Source organism: Octodon degus, unplaced genomic scaffold (genome assembly GCF_000260255.1).
Source record: "Octodon degus isolate 3935 unplaced genomic scaffold, OctDeg1.0 scaffold00005, whole genome shotgun sequence".
Lineage (NCBI taxonomy): Eukaryota > Metazoa > Chordata > Mammalia > Rodentia > Octodontidae > Octodon > Octodon degus.
The window spans coordinates 15,764,453-15,785,356 of record NW_004524581.1 but is presented as its reverse complement, the minus strand read 5'-3'; the positions used below and the strand labels follow the sequence as shown (position 1 = coordinate 15,785,356).

Sequence of the window (20,904 nt, the reverse complement as noted above, 5' to 3'; positions counted from 1 at the left end):
GGAGGAGGAGGAGGAGGAGGAGGAGGAGAAAAAGAAGAAGTTCCCTTTCCTTAAAATCTGTCTAACTTTTTTTTTTTTTTTTGTCATTTTGGTGATAGCAGTTCTAACTGAGGTGACCTGAAAACTCACTGTAGTTTTCATTTGCATCCCCCTATGTCTAATGATATTCAGTAATTCTTCATGTATTTTTTTACTATTTATGCTTCATTGTTTGAAAAACATTCAAGTTCTTTATGTATTTCAATTGGATTTATTTTATTTGTTAAATTTTGGGATTCTTTATATATTCTGGTTATTAATTTTGGTCAAATGAATTATTTTCAAATTTTTCTTCCATTCTATTATTTCTTTCCTTTGCTGTTCAAGTTTTATAGTTTAACCTAATTCCTCTTTTTCTATTTTTTGCTTTGTACTAAAAATATTTGTCTGTGCCATAGTCTCAAAATTTTGCCTTGTTTTTTTCTATTAGTTTCAGTTTCAAGTCTTATTTTATTTTTATGTTTTAGGGAGTAAAAAAGAAATAGAAATGATATAGAATTTCATTAAGAAAAATGATAGGAATGCAGCAATGGCCATTATATTGCTTATTGTTGCCTTCAAATTAGTTGGTCAGATTACCAGATAGAAGCACACAAAGTTGGTCAAAATTATAAAAAATTATAAGGAGGGAAAAAATCAATTCTTCCTTTCAATAGACCAGCAGAAATCAACATTGCAATTACCCAAGGTAAATATATATATATATATATATATATATATATATATATATATCCTAGTTTTTACCTATTGTCACATGAATGCATATACTCCCTTCTTCCTTTTTTTCGTTCTCTCATCCTAGTTGTTCCTTGCCTTTAAATAGCATCATTGTAGGTCTTCTATTTATTGCAAGGTCCTTTTTCTATTAGGTCAGAGACAGGCATCTGGTCTGGGCCTTCTGCCTATGGACAGCCTATTTTCTGAGCTGCTGTGGTTTGCATGAGAAAGGTCCCCTCACAGTTCCTGTGTCCAGAGGCGGAGACTGTGCAAGATGATTGGATCATGGAAGCACTAAACTCATCAACAGATAAATGCACTGATGAGCTTACAACCAAATGCACTATTAGGGAGGAGGGTTGTCCTGGTCAGAATAAGTACGTCACTGGTGGCGGAATGCAAACTAAAAAGTGGTTGTCATGTCTGCAGGTCCTTCCTTCCGCTTTCCACTTTCCTCTCACTCTGCTTTATGGCTGGCGTGGATAAGCAGCTTTCTTTTGTCCTGCCTTCTGTCATGACCATTCTACCTTGGAGAGAGCTGACTGTGAAGTAAAACACCTAGCGAGCCAAAATAAATCTTTTCTCCTTTAACTTTTGTGTGCCAGGTATCTTTCCTAAGAATGGAAAACTGACTGAGATATCAACGTATTTATCAAAGTAATTTTCTTTGTATAAGATATACCTTTGATACCTTTGTCAGAATTAGTTGTCTGTAGATGCACAGGTGTATTTCCGAGATCTCTATCTTCTGGATCCTTGGTCCATATGTTTAGTGCTGTGTCTTTACCATACTGCTTTGGTTACTGCAGCTCTATGGTATACTCTGAAATCAGGTATTGTGAGTTTGTCTTAGTTGTAAATCATGAATTCATATGAAAAGAAGGCACAAAGTATTAGCCAATTAGTGGTAAAACAAATGCATTTTGCTATGTAGCATGTTAATGGCAATTAAGTGCTAACTTATTTTGAGGTCCATGGGAAAGTTAAAATCCTATTTATAACATCAGAAATAGAAATATTCTGTCATTCCTTCTTTCTTGCTTCATCTCGTCTCTCTTCATTGCTCAGGAAGACATAGCTTTTTTTTCCTGATAATCCAAGTAATTAGTAAAACATTTTAAAAGGATTTTGTGGCTGTCACTGCTACTGTCTTAATTTATATTATACACATGAAAGCTATTTCTATTATAAGTATTGCCTTAAAAATCTTTAATTGTGGGCTGGAAGTCAGAGAACTATTTTTAAAGAACAGATTAAGTTAAACAATAATAACGTCAAAATTGAAGCATCACATTCTATCTGGGTGTTAAACTCATAGCTTGCATCAAGTAGAATTTATTTTATAGTAGCTTTTCATTATCATTTCAACTCTGATGCAATACATTGAACTTGTATCAATAATTAATGTATCTTAGTTTTTACCTATTGTGACATGACTAGAATAGCCTCAAGGTTGTTGTTAAATCCACTACCATGGCTTTGACTCTCTTTATTCACTCAAATTGAAAAGTTAGTGTTTAAAGGAAATTATTAACAGAGCTTTTTGCATGCATTCCTATTTTTCATATCAAAAGAACTATTCTGAGGTGAAAGATTGATTTACAGTCATTAATAGGACAAAACACAAATTTCCCTAGAATATTCTGCATGTTAATTCAGGCTGTCCATATGCAGGAATAGTCATAGAAAGGACTTCGTCTTTTTCCTTAAATGTGCTTCTGTTGTTATTGTTATCTTGTCGAGATGTTCATCAACTTCAGAACTTAATCAATTTATAAAGGCTTGGCATGAAAGTGGGACTCTTCTTTCCCTTTGATCTTAAGTGGTGGCTGAAGCAATAAAATACTAAATCTCCTTATCATTTAGCCAGCCCAGCCCCTGGGAACTTACCTTAGGATGCTAGTTTTATGGAATATTATGAATATTAGGTATAAGCCATAGTCATCTTTGTCCACATTTAACCACCATGCCCATGATCATGTATTCCCACAACAACTTGTGATGTATCGTTTCCACCTTTTATTGTCAGAGCAGAAAAACTTAACAGATATTAAGAAGAGCAAGCACACATTCATGCCAAAAATGATTTCATTTTGGGGAGAAAATATTCCTAATCAAGACTTTAGAGCTAATACAGTAAGCTTTTTAATTAGCAGAACATCATTTCTGTTTTTCTCATTCTCCTAGCTTCCAATGCATCCCTATCCATCCAGATTTCAATTTTAAATGTCCTTTGTCCACTCCCAGCATGCTCTGACTTCCACCATTTATATCAGTTCTACTAACATTTCTCCACCATACACATGTACTTAAGATTCTTTTCTCCCTTTCTTGCAAAATTTCCTTATCCTGGTTTTTCTTTGGATCACATTCTATGCTACTTGAGAAGAATCAACACCTACTAATATGTAAATATATACAAATAAAATCAATTACCCACTCACAAAGCAACAAATAGGCTTTTAAAACTGTATTTTTCCAAGTGGGTATTAGGAATGTTTGGAATTTTTAGTTGAATTTGCAGAAAAACAGTTTTTTTGGACAGTAGGTTTTATCTTAATAGTCTTGAATTCCTGTAAGTGGTGGATAAAGCAATAACATATGTACAGCACTAAGAGCTGATGGCTTCACTGTCATACAAACAAGTGACCAAAATGCTTTGTTTCTCTGGTCTCATTGCTCTCTCTTACTCCAAGTAGGTTACAACATAGTATGTAGACAAGCTAGAGAGGCCAAGATTAAGTGACAGCAACACTCTTGTTCAGTGCAAGAGGCTTCTTGGAAACAAAATTGGAAAAGCAGCTCATGAAAGGTCATGTTGGATCAGCTCAATGGACAGATGACACAGAACAGTCTCAGTGTGCCCTGGTGTGTTCTTCCTGTACCACAGGCAGAGACACAGATCTGATTTAGGCTGTCCTCACAGGTAGCAAGTGCTGAGGAGTTATTGTTTTGATAAAAAGAGCCCTGTAGGTTGTTTTTGATCTGCATATTAGCAAAGAATATAAAGACAGCTAGGACACACTTCTTTGAAACAGCAAGGAAGACTTTCCCTTGAACAATGTGCAAGATATATCTCTGTTGGAAGATTGCACATGCACACACACACACACACACACACACACACACACATCCCTTTTCGCCCCAAATCTGTAGTTTGCTTTCTTTTATTCATTAGTGTACACGAATATGTGAAAACACACCACACTAAGACACGCAAGTCTGATCGAGTGATAATCTCTTATAATGTGCTTCTATTTAAAGCAACAAACAGATGGAGGGTTTATGAGCAAGGCTGGGAAGAGTAAAAGCAAATGATTGCAATAGTTGTACTTTTAATAGGATTCCCCCACAACCTAAAACATTATTCCCTGAAGAACAAATTGTTCTATAAAATTATGCTACTTGAGAGGCAGATAGTTTCCTTGACATGGCTGAGGCTCTACAGAGAGAACTCCAGAGTAGTCATATTTTGCAAGGGGTCTCACTACTCAGATCAGCATCCCCGGTGAGGGGAGATGGGACATTAGATACCCTAAGCCTCAAAGGATAAACTCACTGGACTAGGCTAAAAGGAAGAAAGAACCAGGTATAAAGGGGGTCTGAGCTATGTCTGTACTTAAAATTTATTACCTTCTAATTTTCTAATGTGAAAAATAAGATTTAGGATATCCCTACAGATTTAAGATAAACATACAGGAAGGCTTTCTCCCCTGCCAATTCGGACCGAAGTATAGCTCTAATACAGCAGATCTTGCTTAACAAACAGTGGAGCTGTAAACAACCCAACGCTGATTGATTATCATTATCCCTGCTTGCGAGAAACAAGTTGCTATAATTCTATCAATAAGATGAATATACCACAGTGATGGCCTTTACGTAAATTATAATTAAAGCTAATCTTAATTAAAGTTATTATACTATTCTGCAAGAAAATAAACAAGCTTAAGAGAAGGAAACAACATGGTCAATAACTCACTCCAAAAATATTTTTTTTTCCTTCCAAAGCTCACACTGAGGGAGACATTCCTGCGTATGATACAAATGGTTCTGACATTAAGAAAAGTAAACAAGTAAGAAAAATAAAGATGGAAAAATTCTGCGGTCAGTTCACAAGTGCTTTTTTATTGTTTGAGGCAGGGTTAAAGCCTTTTATAAAGACAAGGATATATGTGCTGCTAGATTGGATATGACAACGGACTAGTCTAGCTGCCCTCACAGAAAGCTCTGCTGCCCACAATATGCCATGGACCAAAAATGTGTCAATACTCCTAAACAAAGAACCAGGGTGGGACTGGGAGCAGCTGACTCAACGCATTATCTCCACGTTGTTCTGTGGATCAAACACAGAAACGGTACTCAACTCCTGTTACTAGTAGGTTGGAGAGATGTAAGCAAATATTCCATAATCTCTAATTATTAATGGTCCCAAGGATTTTAATGTTAACTAGTCTGAACAGCTGATTAGTAGAGGTTGTATAATCTACAAGCGGGGCTGCTGCCAACCTCAATACATGTCATTCCAGGACTGTGTTGACTCAGTAGGCCAGAGGCTATGTAAACGGACTAGAGCTGAGAAAGAGGGTTCTTCTCAGGCAGCTCAGGGATTCTGTGTCCCTGAAGACTTTTGCCATAGCAACTCTCTTGTCACTTGGTAGCCCGTGACTTGGAGAGCTTCTCTTCCAGGCTTTGGGGCTCCAGTACTGGGGTACCCAGGACAAGGAGCATCTGGCCCAAATATAAGAAGCAAAAATAAATGCTATTGTGTCAAACAGCAACCAGTTTTCCCAGTATCTTGTGGAGTCCTTTAACCTGGGCACCTAAGTTCAATAAATGGTAGTCATCCAACTAGCATGATGGGGTTTATTTCCCTCCTGACATTGACACTAGAATACAGCCTAAGATACACAGCAACACACCAATGTCTCCTAAGCTGTGGCTCTAATTTCTGAGAGTTTCTGAGAAAAAAAACATGAAATTCAAAAGTTTTGTGCCTTCTATAAAAACCATGTGGTCTGGTGGGTATTTTCTATCATCTTCATTTTGTTTTCCAACCTCCTGACCCATTGCTCTGTCTTTCATCACCTCACTACTTTTAAATAGCACCCGAAGGAGTAAACCAGCCCCCAGCACAAATATGGCCACAGGCATAGCTGGAAGTATGCATGGTTAAAAATAAATAAGAGTCCCTGGTGCAACCAAACTCTCACGCTGGGCAAGATGCCTCTTGCTGTATTGTGTTTAAGGCAAGAAGCAGATCTGGAAATAAATGAAATAAGATAAAGCCCTTGTTTTTACAGTCAGGGATTTAGGGAAAACAATTGAATCAAATATAGCAGCATGAAGCTGGCCATAACTGTATGACCTGGCTGAGAGGTTGTCCTTGCTAGTCTCTGAAAACTGCACATGGCAAAATCATCTGTGTTAAAGATGCTGTAAATGCACTGGAGAGGGAAGATGGGCAGGCATAGGAGCTGGGCATATGCAGAATACATGTGTCTTTCCCCTAAACTAAGACTATTCCACTAAAAAGAAACCACAGCAGAATACCATCAGAGGGATCTCGACTTAGCAGGCAAGCAGAAGACGGTTCTCTCTCCCTAGACTGCGGCTAGCGAGCCTGCTCAGGGAGGCCCCAGGTGCGACCTTTGCTCCCCTGTGAGCAGTGAGGGGACCAGGCAATTTATCATGGTGTTCATGCTGTCAGCCCTGGTGCTTCACTGCTGCTGTCTGTCACCCTGGTAGATGAGACCTGCTTAAGGGCAATCATGTCAATCTCTCTGTGACCACTCAGTGTAAGGCAAAAGGATGATCTTGACGAGCCTGGCCAAGTCAGCACGAGGCACCAAGCAAGGAAGCCGCAGCCCTCCCCCAGAGATGCGAGGCAGGTCGTGGCTTCTTTCTTTGGCTTTTTATTTTTGCTTCCCTTTTCCTTTTATTTTCACAAAAACAGGTAAAGGCACATAGAGTTTGTCTTCAGAGCTGATCATCTCGGATGAACCTGTTGCCCTCAGAGTTTTTCCCGTAGTAAACATAGCGACACTTGCCCAGGACACCTGTAAGCAAAAGGAAACACATCATTACAGGCAGCAGAATTAGGATTGTCAGGAAGCACAGGTGTTTCGAAGCAGGTGTCTGATACAGTGACATCCAACCCCAGAGGTGGCAGGAAATACATTAGACCCCAAGAAGGAAAGGCCACCTCTTTGTCCTCAGAGTAGATATTCAAAGAAAACATCACTACCAAGCACAGGTTCTTAGAGAACACATGTTTTCTGCGTGATTTCCACACGTAAGGGACTATTCTTCTCCCAAACACAGCACAGCCTTTCCTTACACCTAGTTTTCTTCCTAGAATTCTTTCAAATGAAAAACCAAAAGCTTATAGATGGACGCAGCCCAGGCAAAAGCTGGAGGACAATCTTCCCATCACCAGTACAATGTCCTTTCTTAAAGCACCTACGAGATGATTCAGGAACTGCAGTGGCTTGGGTGGCATACCACACAGAAGCCACGGGGTCCCTGACAGTGTCTTCTTCCACTTACTCTGAACCTTCACCTCAGGTTACAATATATTTAACTTTCACTTTCAGCTTTACCTTATGTAATTCATGCCTCAGGACAAAGCCTTACTCTCAGAATTCATGGAGATTATACGAGACTTATCTATGAAAAACATAGCTAGAATAAGGTTAAACGTTTTGGGGAGGTGAGTACTGGGGATTGAGCACTGGACCTTTACACTGACTGATATCTTTAGCTGATTGATGATTGATTGGCTGTCATTTTAGGACAGTGTCTTTCTAAGTTGCCCAGCCCAACCTTGAATTTGGGGTCCTCCTGCCTCAGCCTTATAAGTAGCTAGAACTGCAGGTATGTGCTACTTGGCTTGGTGAAAATTTTCTAATGAATTTATTATCAATTATTACTACTCATAAGAAATTTGCTGTCAGGACTGGGGAAACAGCTCAGCGGTCTAAGTGCCTGCCTGGCAAGTGCAAGGATCCAAGTTTGATCCCCACTACCACATGCTGTGTTGGCCCCACCCTGGGTCCAACAAACCAGCCACTGAAACTGGGTGTGGTGGTGTATGCCTGTAATCCCAAGGTTGGGGAGGCTGAAACAGGAATATCACTACAAGTCTGAGCTGTGTAGTGAGACTCTGTACCAAATACACAAAATTTATATCTCTATCTATCTATTTGTATCACCTATCACCTGCCCTAGTTATTATAAAAGCCTTATGGGATTATTTAGGGAAAAATCAGTTTCTCTAAGAAAATCCTTATAATTTTATTTTGCCTTTTATCATCATTTTTTCCCCTACTTTCATGACTAAAAATTCAATTTGGCACAGTTGTCTTAGTACTAATAGGACTTGAGTCTCTGAAGGATACCCAGTTAGAGGGGGAAAATAAAACATTGAAACATTAATGTATGAGCCATTAATCTGCCTATGAAAATAACTACCCATATTCATGATTATTATTATTATTTTTTTTTTCTCATCAGTGTGAGAGTGTGAAATCAACGAGCACGCACCCTTCTTGCTTAATTTGGGATCAATTAGCACTTGCAATTTGCCATGCTCTTCACATCAGAATTTTTAACTGGTAAATATTTCTGGGAGTGTAACAGAGCTGTTTCTTCACTACAGAACCTCCAACTTGGCTTTTAGAGAAGAATTAGTATGACGCTTCGACACTTCTAAGAGCAGGACAGATGTGCCCTAGTTTGGCCAGATTGGGACACAGGTGGAAACTGCTAGGATCGCAGGCTCCCTTGGAGCTGGATGAGGGATCAGGTAGCCTTGCTCCACGGCTCCTTCACGTCACTTCCTGAGCCCCTTCTTTCCTCTTCCGGCTTGGCTGTGCTTTGGCCTTGCTCCTCAATGCCCAGCTTCTGGTTTTCAGCATTGCTCTGGTGCTGGATGTACTGTGCTTGGATGAAACCTCACCGAGACCCTTTCTGGGGGCTAAGTTACTCTTTTGTTGCTGGCACTGAGCCACAGCCTTTCATGATGCTGTTAAGAAGTGTCCAGCGCTGCCCTAGCATTGTCACCAGCACCAAGATGCTGGGCCAGTGAACTTTGTCCAAGGAATGGCAAGGCCTGCACACCTGGGCAGAAGTAGCACCCTGCTGGTTGAGAAACTCCTCAGGGGAATGCCGTAGGCACCAGATGCAAATATATCCTCAAGATCTGGGAAGACAAGGCCAAAGGGCATTAGTCTCTTTCCAGGGCAAAAGGGCAGAATGGATCTTTTTTTTTTTTTTTTTTCCATAATTTTATGGAGAAACAAATAGTAATGAGACAGTTTCAAATCAAATTGGTAGGACAGTTTCAATAATTAACACAATGCATACATTCTTACTAGTGGTCAATTGCTGTACAAGATGTGGACATGATATCCTATTTACAAACACCATAAGAACAAATCCCTCTATTCATTAAGAGAATGTAACTATATAACTATCCTAACCACTTTGAATACACAGATACAAAATGGACATTCATCTGTATCCCCTTTTTTTGTTAAGTTCCGTTATTTGAATATTATAGGTGTGTAAACTCAGCAAAATATTCTATTTTTTTTCTTTTCAAAGTTTTATTGATAAACATATAGCAATGAGACAGTTTCACATCAAATCGAAAGTACAGTTTCAACAAATAATACACTGCATATATTCTTCTTAGTGGTTAAGAATGGATCTTTATACAAAGAAATGGATAGGGCTGTCGGCTGTCTTGAGCAAAGGGAATGCGCTTTCTTTTCCCTACCTTTCCCCACTGGGAACTTCTCCCCTCACCTCACCTGCAGGCAGTCAGATGGAAGCCAGCCTCCCAAAACACGGAGCTGGACCATTCTGAGCCACATTCCCAGATCTGCTTTGTGCGTGGCAGGGATAAAAGTCCTTCCTAAGCACTTCCCTGTTTCTTGGGCCTGGAAACAGGAATGTTTACAGTCATCCTGGTGAGAGAGGGCGGCTGGATGAACCCAGGAAGCCACAGCCAGGTGCCAGTGCTTGGAAAAGGAGACAAGGACAGGCGGTACTAATACTGGCAATGATCTTGTGACGGGAAAACAGATACCGCACTCAGTGCCAGGTTTAAATAAATATCAAGTGCATTAATGACAAAAAGGCAGACTTCAAACAAAGGGGCTGTATGGTGGGAAGTTGAGTTCCTCTCTGCGCTGGCAATAACCTGATCGGAAAAGACACTGTCAGGACTCGAGACAGGCCCAGGACTGTGTGCAGTGACAGAAAACAGAGATCCTGACAGAGATACCAGCGCCATATTATGCCAGGGAAACTACAGCGCTGTCTGCTGCTCTAACGCAAGCTGACATCACGTCTTACCACTCGGGGTCTTCTCCGCCTGCCCCTGCAGAGCGCTTCTCCCCAGACGTCACTAGGAAACTGCAGCTGTGAAGTTCCTGGCAGCCCTGGACCCGGGGAGCAGTGGGGTTACGGGGCCTAAGGATAACCTCAGTCACTCTGAATTTCGGCTTTGCAGGAGGCGCCTGCTCCTCCCCACTGCTACCTTTGCTGGTGGAGGTGATCAGAGGGCCAGTGTGTGAGGAGCTGTCACCTTGAATAAAATCCTTCCAGGGAAGGCGCTTAGTCGTGGGCGGCTCCAAGGAGATGCAGGCCAGCCTGGCAGCCGAAAATGAAACCCAGCTGTTGGTGCTGGACTGGAGAGAAAGGTTCTGTGGCTAGTGGCAGTGCCATTCGACTGAAATCTCTGCACTGGCGCTGTCTATGATGGCATACATTAAACAATCATTGGTCACCTCTTTGAGTTCCGTGCTTGAGCTCACGTGGGGAAGGTGATTACGTCTCACCTTTGAAAATACAACATCTGTGCTCAAAAATAAGTAAGAAAATAATAGGAACAAGGGAGGGAACAAAAACAAACAAGCAGTAAATACAAACAACCCAGATCAGTCCTGCATAAGGCCACAGGTCTTTTACTCATGGTGAAGGTTATCTGGGAAATAATAGGCTCTGCTCCTAAATTAAGAAAGGGGGCAACCCAGGTTGCTCTCTCCTGGCTCTCCCGCCGTTCTTTCCTCTGCATAACGGCAACAGCTGGACGCTGAGAAAAATGACAGAGGGACAGTTTGCCTGCATGGAGTCCTTTCACTAGGAGGTCCTTAGAGGGGTGAATTTGGGAACCTACCGGTTGTGACTCAGAAGGCTTTGGCTTGCAAGCACATCTGCAACGCATTCTCTTGTTTGTATCTCCACAAACTAACATCTCAGAGCTGGAGGGCGAACAACACATTTAATGGCATATGTAGTGTTTTTAATTAAAATATCTGGCTTTGGTCATAATAAGTGAATCAGGCTTGCCATGCATCAGGCCAGCATGCAGATGTCTGTGCAGGAGTTTCTTTTCAGGGTCCCTGAAAAATGACAGCACACCGTCCCCCCGGGGAATCCTCTCCTACCAAATGAGACTCCTAATTTTTCTTAAGTAGCCAGCTTTCCCATCACCATAAGCTCTTAAAGCTATAATTATGAAAAAAATGCATTGGGGAGAATCTGTTTTAAAGAGGCTCTTTATCTTTTCAATGTCTCCCCCCTCAGGAATGGGTGTTCTAATTATGCAGGTTAAGTTATGACCCTGGTGCTGCCTCCGGGGGGTGGGACTCTGCCTCTTCTCTCGGATGTGGTGCTGTGATGTCTGTGATCCTTTTAGAGACTGCACTGGAGGGGCTGGGGGGATCCTGAGTGCTCCAGGAAGGGGGCTCCTGCAGAGCACTGCATCTGAGTCCAGCTGGACCTGAAGGACAGCCTTACCTATGCTCATCGCCATCCAGTAGGGGAGGTCCAGGAAGATCTGTATTTAAATCTTGCCCTGACTTTAATGGCCATTTGACCAGGGCCATACCTTATTTACCCTCACTGGGCTGGTTTCCCTTTGTAAAATGGGGTGACAAAGACAATCTGTAAACTCTATTTTAGTTCTGAAATAGGAAATTTAGTATTTTTGGGTGTTTTTCTTAGGAAGCTAAGGACATACTTCTAATATTGCTGTATAGAGAAGACAAATCCAATGGTCACTGGATCCACAATTTCTGTTGGACTGAGTCAGATCTTCAAAGTCACCGAGGCCATAACCCCATAACCCTGTCTGTATACAGGGTAACACTGTAGGGCACTGAAGTCCCCAGGGAAGAAAATTCTACTAACTTGCTGATGACTTGTGTCTCACACACAGAAGTGTTTCCCACTAACTGGGTCCATGACCAAGCTCGTGGGCATATGTGCACCAGCATGAAATCCTAACCAGCAAAGCAAATGGCCCACCATTCATGGCTTAGTAATGAAAAGAAAACAATTGCATGTACAAATATAAAAATGCATAGAATGACATGAACGCAGGTTGGGCCAATACATTTGCCTTCAAAAATTAGAGGAATTAAGGATCAGTTTTAGTAGGAGATGGGGAAAAGGACAGACAGTACCTCAGATAGCTCTAATCTATAGGAGGAATGGATGGAACTAGGCTCCTCCTTCCTCTACAGAAAGTGATGCTAGTGTTGTGAAGAGGTGGACGGGTCCAATGACATAGAAGGAAAGGGCATCAGAAGGGTCCTGCTGGTCCATGTGGAAGGTTCTAGAATAGGCTCCCATGGGGCACTATGTATACCATACATATCACTCCTAAAAAAATCTCTCTTCTCCTACATTTTTAGTACCCATTGCATAAACCTGGTACAGTGGAAATGCTCAGTAAATATCTGTTAAATATCCTATATCACTTAGGCATGCTGATAAAAAACAGAACCCATGAAGTTAGGAATTTCCACAGTTGTGTACTTCTGCCTTTAGCCTCTGATATGACTTCCGACCTTGAAAATATTTTTAATAGATGTACAGATTAAATGTTTGCCCTTTAAAGAAGAGAAGGCAGAGAAACAGGGAGCAATGGCCTGAGTTCCTGAATGTGAACGTTTCTGTGTCGTACACTTCTCTCCCCAGAAAACAAAGAAATCATAGTGTCTGGCTGGAGGGGGAAGTGAAATGAATGTTATCATCTACCTGAAAAGCCGTAACCCTCCTATGCTGGAAAGGGACCTTCTCCAGAAAGCACACGCCTCAGCCTTTATCCTGTGTAGGCTGTTAATACACTGGCACCTAGAAAGGAATAAACACCACATTTCGTGCTCTGAAGAAGGAACTAGAACAATAGCCCCAGGTCAGCTGTGTGCCGTGTTATCAGCTGTGTGTCCCTGCTTTGGACACCAAGTAGGATTCAAGGGACCCTGCAGAATTACAAACACCAGATCCTACTTCAGTGTGTGCTCCTTAAGTATGAAGGCAAAATAAATAGAAGAGAAACTAAAAAGTCTTCAGGAAAGTTATCACTTGGGAATTATTATGGAAGGAAGCCAAAGTCCTTCCTGTATGCCAGAGCTGTGTGTCCTCCTCCTGCAGGCATAGCAGAGAAGCCTCGTGATGGAGATGAAACAAGCTCTACACCTGACCCAGGGGGCAAAAGAAGACGGCAAAGAAAGGTAAGATAGCCTCAAGTAGCACAGTATGACTTAGGGAAACACCTTGGGGTGGCATGTGCAGCTTGTATGGGAAGGGGTGCCATGGACCATCATGCTTACTCACCCCAGTGTCTCTTGGGCTTTAGATATTTTCAGCCTGAATGAGGGGACACACTGCACAATGTCTTTGGTAAACAGTGCAGCAGCCACCTCTAACCATGCCTCCTACTGCTTTATTCAACAGAACCACCCCGTGACAGGTGTCTCTATGAGGGAGGCTGACCCTGGACTTCCTCACGGGGGTGCGACTAGAGTCTGCTATGCTAACCTTAGCGATGCTTTGACTTCAGGCTTATAAATATAAACATGTAAACCAGACTGGTAATTCTTTGCGAAGAAACTAATTATTCATAGCAAACTCCGTGTAGCCAGTTTCACTCCTTAATTTTTAAATGCAAAGTTAAGCCATTTCTAACTTTAAAATTTTCATTCCTATTATCAGTGGGATCGACCCTCTTCCATGTAATTTTTATATTAAGATTAAACTCCTCAATCAGCTTTGGCCAAATATCAACTTTTATCCATGACAACACTTGAATTTTATAGAGTCACTTAGTTTCCAGCTTCCTGTGCGGCTCTACACTGTGATGGGAAGGCTTGAGTCTTGCGTGAAAGTTTCCTCAGTGTATTGTATTGTGTGTAGTTTTAGTTCATTTGTTTTCATTATTTTAACACAGCCCAAGTCCTCCCCATGAATGTGTGTAGGTTTCAATGCTAAAGTATAAATCTTGAGTCAGTAGAAGGGAGGAGGCTCAGTGGCTGTCAGTTTTCTTTCTAGGTGATTATTTCTACCAGGAATGTTCATCACTGAATTACATGATTATTTCATTCATCTCCTAGTGCAAAGGATGTAGTGGAGAGGTGAATGCTCTGGGTGCAGGCCAGGATCCAGATTGGGAGGTTAGGATACGCTGTCTTCTATAAGCACCAGGCCAAAATGAAAGTACACCACTGCCCCCACAAAGAAAACACAGACTGGTTCCCCCATTTAAGGGTTAGGATATATCCATATCCTGAAAAGAAAGGGCCACAAAGCCAAGCCCCTGGGGCAGAGGCTCTTTGGCTGCCACCATGCTACGATCCCTCCCAGCAGCCCTGGCGGGTGGTCAGAGCGCAGCTCATGCCGCCTGCTCAGGCAGCGCTGGGCTTTGTCAAGTCACACCCTTGTGTTTGTAGGGAAGGAAACCAGGCAGCAGGGAAAAGACGCGGGCCACTCTACACAGGAGGAGACAGGCAGGCAGAGGGGGACACTTGTTTCCCAGATTGTGAAGATGGACAGATGTGAGGAGAATAGTCAGACAAGCTGACATGCAGTAAGCCAGAGCCTGTGCAAAGTCCACTCCAGGACCCCAGGGCAGCTGAAGGACGCTTGAAGGAGGCGGCAGAGGCAGGAAGTGCAAGGCAAGCCTCTCGCACGCATCTGTGATCTGTTGGGGGGAAACAGGCTGGTCCAAGTCCAAGAGCCCCTCGTATAGTGAGAGGACCTCCACTCATGAGCTCTGCCGTCCCCAATGCAGCCCTGGAACCCTGTGCCGGGCAGCTGATGCCGTGAGCCTACAGACCTGGCGGTCCACACAGGGTCCCCTCCACATAGAGGACAGGAGCAGGCCTATGGATCAAAGTTATCAGGCGGCAGATGTTTCCATTATGCGACTCCTGGAGAGAAAAGAGTCGACATGCTTTTGCTCAAATGTCAATGTTTTTTAATTTCCTTTTCTCTTTGTATTGGGCAAAGTGAGAGATAAGTAGGAATTGAGTAAAACATATCAGATCCAAGAGGAGCTCGCGAGCCTGCTGTGTTGAACATCACTAATATGATCAGCTCTTAGCTCTACGTATTTGTATTTCAATCAGACAGGAGCATTTTATAAATGAGAGAAATTTCCTGTTCCAACAACTACCCTTCTTCCAAATAAACTGCTAAGTCTTAACAATCCAAGTTTTGTTTTTATTTTTATTCTCAGGTTTTATTTTTTTTTGTCTTAACTAAAAAGGAAAGCAAAAACAGTCTGTACTTTTGAGTTCTTAAGCAATGATTTAGTTATACTGTGCTATAAAGATACTATATAACTTATAAATAATGTTCTATTTACACTCTTCTGTAGAGATTCTTCCTAGTAAGTTTATATGCAGAAAGCTAAATTTTCCTTTGAAGGTACTTATTTTTTCTACTGGAGATTTCTCAAGTGGGGATAGGATATAAAGATCCTCATTTTAGTAAAATCCTTCCTCTTACAGAGCAGAAAAAGTGGCTCAATTGTTTTCCCTAAATGACAATACCAAGGACCTGTACTTCTGGACTTCTGTAGCCCCAAGAGATCTCTGAATTACAAGATACTGCCTTTAGGGCAGGAATAGAAATTTTACTTTTTTAGCTTATTTTTCAAACAAATACCATTTTCATATGGTATTTATTTGTTCAGTCCTGTTTACAGGAACCAGAGGTCTCCTGAGAATGTCAGCGATTACCAAGAGCACGGTTTAGGCCGGTTCCTCGAGGAGAGGAACGTGAAGTGCAAGGCCAAGGTGGAGTGTGCTTCCCTCTCCCACTGTCTGTGTTAGAAGGGGGCTTAGTGGACTTGCAGCGGGCTGGATTCCAAAGTGCATGTTGAGATCAGATGTGAAGCCGCTGAGGCTCACGCACGATGGCTCATATGGTCCAGCGACAGAAGGGCCGTAATCCAGGATGCCATTCGGAAGGGACAGTGGTCAAGTGGGATGACTTCATGTTTCTCTTTTAACTGCTGACTGAGGAACTCTGAAATCCTTCGGCCAGGAAAGAGAAAAGGAAGCAAAAAGCTGATTCCTCGACCATTCCCACCACCATCTCTTGGGTTCGCCTTTTCCACTTCCTTTGGAAGATGAGCCATCTCCACTAGAGGGCAGCATGAATTTAGGGAAAAAAAAAAAATACATAAACCTCAGCTGCTCGCTTTAAAATAAATAAATAAACGACAGCAACTATGTGGAGAGGGCTGTTAAAGCCACACTGTGCTTTTGGTCACCAATTATAGGTTCTGAAATGATCAATATGTCATGTTTACGCAAGCTGCGCTGAAAGCTATCCAGGAATGAGACTATCAGACGCCCCCCCCCCCAAATCATGCCTTTATTACAGAGCATGATTTTATTTTTTTTTTTTTTTACTCTCAAGTGTTCTAATTAATCTTTCAGACGCAAATGGTGGAGAGTTTTGCATATCTCCTGCATAAATGTAAAGAAGCATGCAAACTAGTAAAAGTCAAATCCCCCTTGTTTCTTAGCAAAACCAGATCATTTTTCCTATTAAAGTCCAGAAATGCCATCCAATGACACTGACTTGCCCTATGTGCTAGTCAAAAAGTGCAAAGAGAGAAAATAAAGGATTCAAGAGCACATACAAATCAGGGTTAACCTTTCCCTAAGGCTTTTGTTGCCTAAGACCCACCCACTCATTGTTTTCCCTCACAGTTACGGGCCCATTTTTGTTAGAAAAGAGAGGGGCAGGAGCTCCTCAAATAAAAATATAATAATCGCAGCTGCTGGTGGATTCTTAGTTGACCCCTACCGATGACTGCCTGGCAGTTGGGCCAAGTCACTATTTGCACGCACAGAACCATGAATAACTGCACTCTTTAAGAGAAAGAAGTACTTGTGGCATCCTCAGATTGCAAACCTATCTCTTGTTTAAAGCAGCCGCAAAGATATGGCAGTCTAAGAAATCGCACTTGAGAATTGTTTGCAGGATGAAAGCAAATGAGTAGATCCAATCACTGAGAAAGAAGACGCAAATGAGAGCTCCTGGACGTCTGTGCTAACCTGGGTCCAGGTATGGCTCACTCCTTCTGCTAAGAGGGCTCGCCAGCGGTCAGTGAAGCATGCAGAGCACGATTCGCACACACACTTTCTTTCTTCAGACTTGCTCAGTGCAACAGTCATGTGATTGACTAGCCACTGGGGGAAAGTTGGGTTCTTGTTAATTAACTAGTCACATTAACTCATAGTGAGCGAAAGACCTTTTTGAATTTTCTCTTATATGTAAAATTATGTAAAGCAAAGTCAGTTTCATTCTCTTACTAGTTACAAGATAGTTGCATACTACCAGGGGGTCATGCAGTGAGAAAGTTTAGCTGTGTGCTTAACACAAGGCCTCAGGATGTCTTGTTCATAAGAAATCCAGCAAGGCAAAGGGGACAGCTCTTCATCCGCACAGTGTTAGGCTTAGGAGCACAGTAGGTACTCAGTGGGTTGTTTTATGTTTCGTTTGTTGTAAAGAAAAGACATCAAGATTCCAGCAGTTCACCATGTATCCCTAGACATCTACAGGGATGAACTGGCCACGGATGGTACTTTTCTGATTTGCTTCTGCATCAAACCTAGATCAGTAACTCCCATCCCCAGAGTTTTTAACTTGGTGGGTCTGAGTTACGCCAAGAATTTGCATTTTTGCAAGTTCCCAGGTGATGTTGGGGCACCACGTCTGGGAAACACTGTTCACATGTGTATAGGCTCAGCTCCTCTGTTGTGGCTGAGGCAGAGGAGCTGCAAGTGTGAGGCCAGCCTGGGCAACAAAGTGAGACTCTGTCTCAAGTAAAGGTGAAAGAATAAGACACTTTTCTAGGACATGCTAAGAAGACGTCCACCTTTTCTTTTGTTCAAAGTAAATGCTTGAACACTAATTTTTATTTTTATAGAAATCATGTTATTTAGGGATTTTGAAAAATATGACTAACTAAGGGTCTTGTGTTGAGATTTGGCAAGTGGAGATTTTATTTTTTTCTGAAGTATGGTCAGGAAACAGTTGGTACCCAAAATTGAAATTCAGTACCAACAATGATAAAAGGTCGCTCAGCTCTTTATACCAAAACAAAAACCACAAAAATTAAAATTTGAGTGAGGTGTGGATAATGTGAAGAGAAGAAAAGAGGTTTTGGATAAGTAAAATAAAGCTGAACCTACAAACCATGATTTATGAAGTATAAGGGGAGAAACAAAGCTTGTAGAAAAAAATCTCCCAGAAAGTCTTTAGACTCTCTCTAAACTGACAGAATCTTATGTGAACAAATCTGAGCAGGGGGAGTCTTCCTGCGGAGCTTGGATGGGGATTTTGGCTTTCTCTCAAGCAGAAATTCACTTTTGGGTTTCAGATCTGTTCCTATTAGAGAGCTCACATCAAAAGGAGGAAAACATCCACAGTTCTATCTGGTTCCGCAGGCTGAAATTTCTCAAGAGAGTCATTGGAAATAAAGACAAGTTGCTTTTTTTCCCCTTTAATTCTTCATGCTGCAAAAAAACCCCAAAAGAACCTCTCAAATAAAATTAAGCAGACCTGGTAACAACTGGGTTTGTCATAATTCAGATCCTGCAAGGAAAGGATGGGAGAAACACTTCTTTTTTGAACATAGTGGTCCAGCCTCCATCTGCCCCTCATTAGAATCCAAACAAACTCTTCCTGTACTGATATTACCATAATCTTTCCTAATTCTTACACACTCAAAATCACCTTCTCCAAAAGGAAAACAAAAGGAATCTGCTGATATGTGATTTAACTAAAAGAGGCTTGCATTACAAAAAATATGCAAAGTCTATCATTGCAGAAAGCATAACATAATTATTGGACACTGGCAAATTCCATTACCACATACCAAAACTATTTTCATTAGTTTCTGGCCTTTAATAACCCATCTTCTAAGCTGCTTTGCAAAAAAAAATATTATATACATTATTATGTCAATAGAAGTAACTTAAGATTAAGTAAGAATTAATAGCAGAAAGAATTTTAAGAGCAATATGAACTATGCTTTCCCCCAAGATAGAAACAAGGTAAAAGCAGAAGAGCATACTATCAGGGCCTTCATCAGGGTCAGTCTCATTACAAGTTAATGAAGTCACAGGGTCTCTCCAGTGATATTAAGAGAAGTGTATTTATATTTTGCCTATCAAAAAATAATGATGCTGCTCAGAGACAGTGGTGAGAGAGGGGTGGCACCGGGTGTTACCTGTCCCTTAAACATACTTCTTTGATGGCTTGGAATAGTACCCCTTTTATTTGGCTGGCTTGAATTTGTCAAGATTCACCCTGTGGTGAGTTAACATGCCTCCATATTGAAAAAAAATTGCCCATGGGCCAATGTAAGCCTCGCACCTAATAGAATACATCTGGCCCTGACAGTTTGATGCCCAGCTCTGAGCCACATTCAGCAACACAAATTAACAGCATAGACATTGCCCACGCTGAGCAGGAAGTAATAACCTGCTACCTGCTACTTGGCCAAAATCTCATTATAAGCCATTACGGTAATTGAGGGCCAAGGCTCTGTGGTTATTAGACTCCCCGAGCGCCAGAGGTTGGTTCAGGAGAAGAAAGACTCATAGTGCAGGGGGTGGGCAGGTGGGAGAGACTGTTTGGGGCATAGAATCAAACTCAGCACCTTGTGCTTGCTAGGCTGGTGCTAGTGCCACTGAGCTCTAGCCCTGCCCCTGGGTCATAGAATGAATACTGTCTCTATCAGTGTTTTGGAGGATGTGGTATTTTTAAGCAAGATCTCTTTTATAGGGGCTCTGGACTCTAGAAAGATGATATGACTTTTGGTAGGCCTCCAACAATACTGTGTAATTAAAAATAACTTAAATGACCATTGGAGACATCCACTAAGAAAAGAGAGAAAAAGAAGGAAGAATGCACTGTGAGGAATAGTGTTAAAGCTGGTGAGGGGAAAAGAGTTCCCCGTTTTCTCTAGCAGATGAAAGCTTTCTAGAATTACTGCATATGAATATGAGATATTGTTCCTCTATAATCGTGTAAAGCCAACTGCTTCTTTCAGAGGCCAGCCCTCTACGTTGCTACCCACGGTTGGGTAATAATAGGTACATGAAGGGAGGGGAGCAGGGCAGAATAAGTGCTACTCATCAATAAACTGACTGATCAATCGAACTGGTTTTTTTGTATCACCAAGCTGGCTCTGGACATGGCAGTAACGACAACAGCTTTCAGTAAGCTCTTCTAGGAAAGAGTCATACAAGGCCAGGGAGAAGAGAAATTGAAAATATAAACAACTGCCTCCAGAAATCCCTTCTTATCATCCCCCTTGTTATAGTTTGGATCTTAAATGTCTCCCACAGGCTTGTGTGCTAAAGGTTTGGGTCCTAACCTGTGGTAGGAGGGAGTGGAACATTGAGGAGGCGAGTCCAGCACAAGGCAGCCAATCACTGAGAGCTTGCCAGTCTGCCCTCAAAGAGCTATTGGGACCCTAGGCCTTTCCCTGTCTCTGTCTCTGTCTCTGTCTCTGTCTCTGTCTCTGTCTCTCTCTCTCTCTCTCTCTATCTCTCTCTCTCTCTCTGTCTCTCTCTCTGTCTCTCTCTGTCTCTCTCTCTGTCTCTCTCTCTGTCTCTCTCTGTCTCTCTCTCTGTCTCTCTCTCTGTCTCTCTCTCTGTCTCTCTCTGTCTCTCTCTCTCTCTCTCTCTCTCTCTCTCTCTCCCTCCCTCCCTCCCTCCCTCCCTCCCTCCTAGGCAATGGGGTAAATGGTTGGCTCTACATGATTTTCCCCTTGCCACAAGTACAAAACCAGAGTTGACTGAGTATGAACTGAAGCCTCCCAAATTG

At 41.9% G+C, this 20,904-nt stretch overlaps 1 protein-coding gene across 7 annotated transcripts in view; it reads right to left on the bottom strand.

The window, feature by feature from the left end:
- Positions 1-4,003: 4,003 nt before the first annotated feature.
- The window catches only part of Lrmda (leucine rich melanocyte differentiation associated), a 1,112,503-nt gene continuing 1,095,602 nt past the window's right edge, over positions 4,004-20,904 (bottom strand). For 6 of the 7 annotated variants that reach the window (XM_023718924.1, XM_023718932.1, XM_023718931.1 and 3 more), the window contains one exon: positions 4,004-6,812. In XM_023718924.1, coding sequence (XP_023574692.1) covers positions 6,733-6,812 — 80 coding nt within the window. In that variant the 3' untranslated portion in view covers positions 4,004-6,732. The remainder of the gene's footprint in view (positions 6,813-20,904) is intronic. The other variant, XM_004624390.2, reaches the window with a different exon arrangement.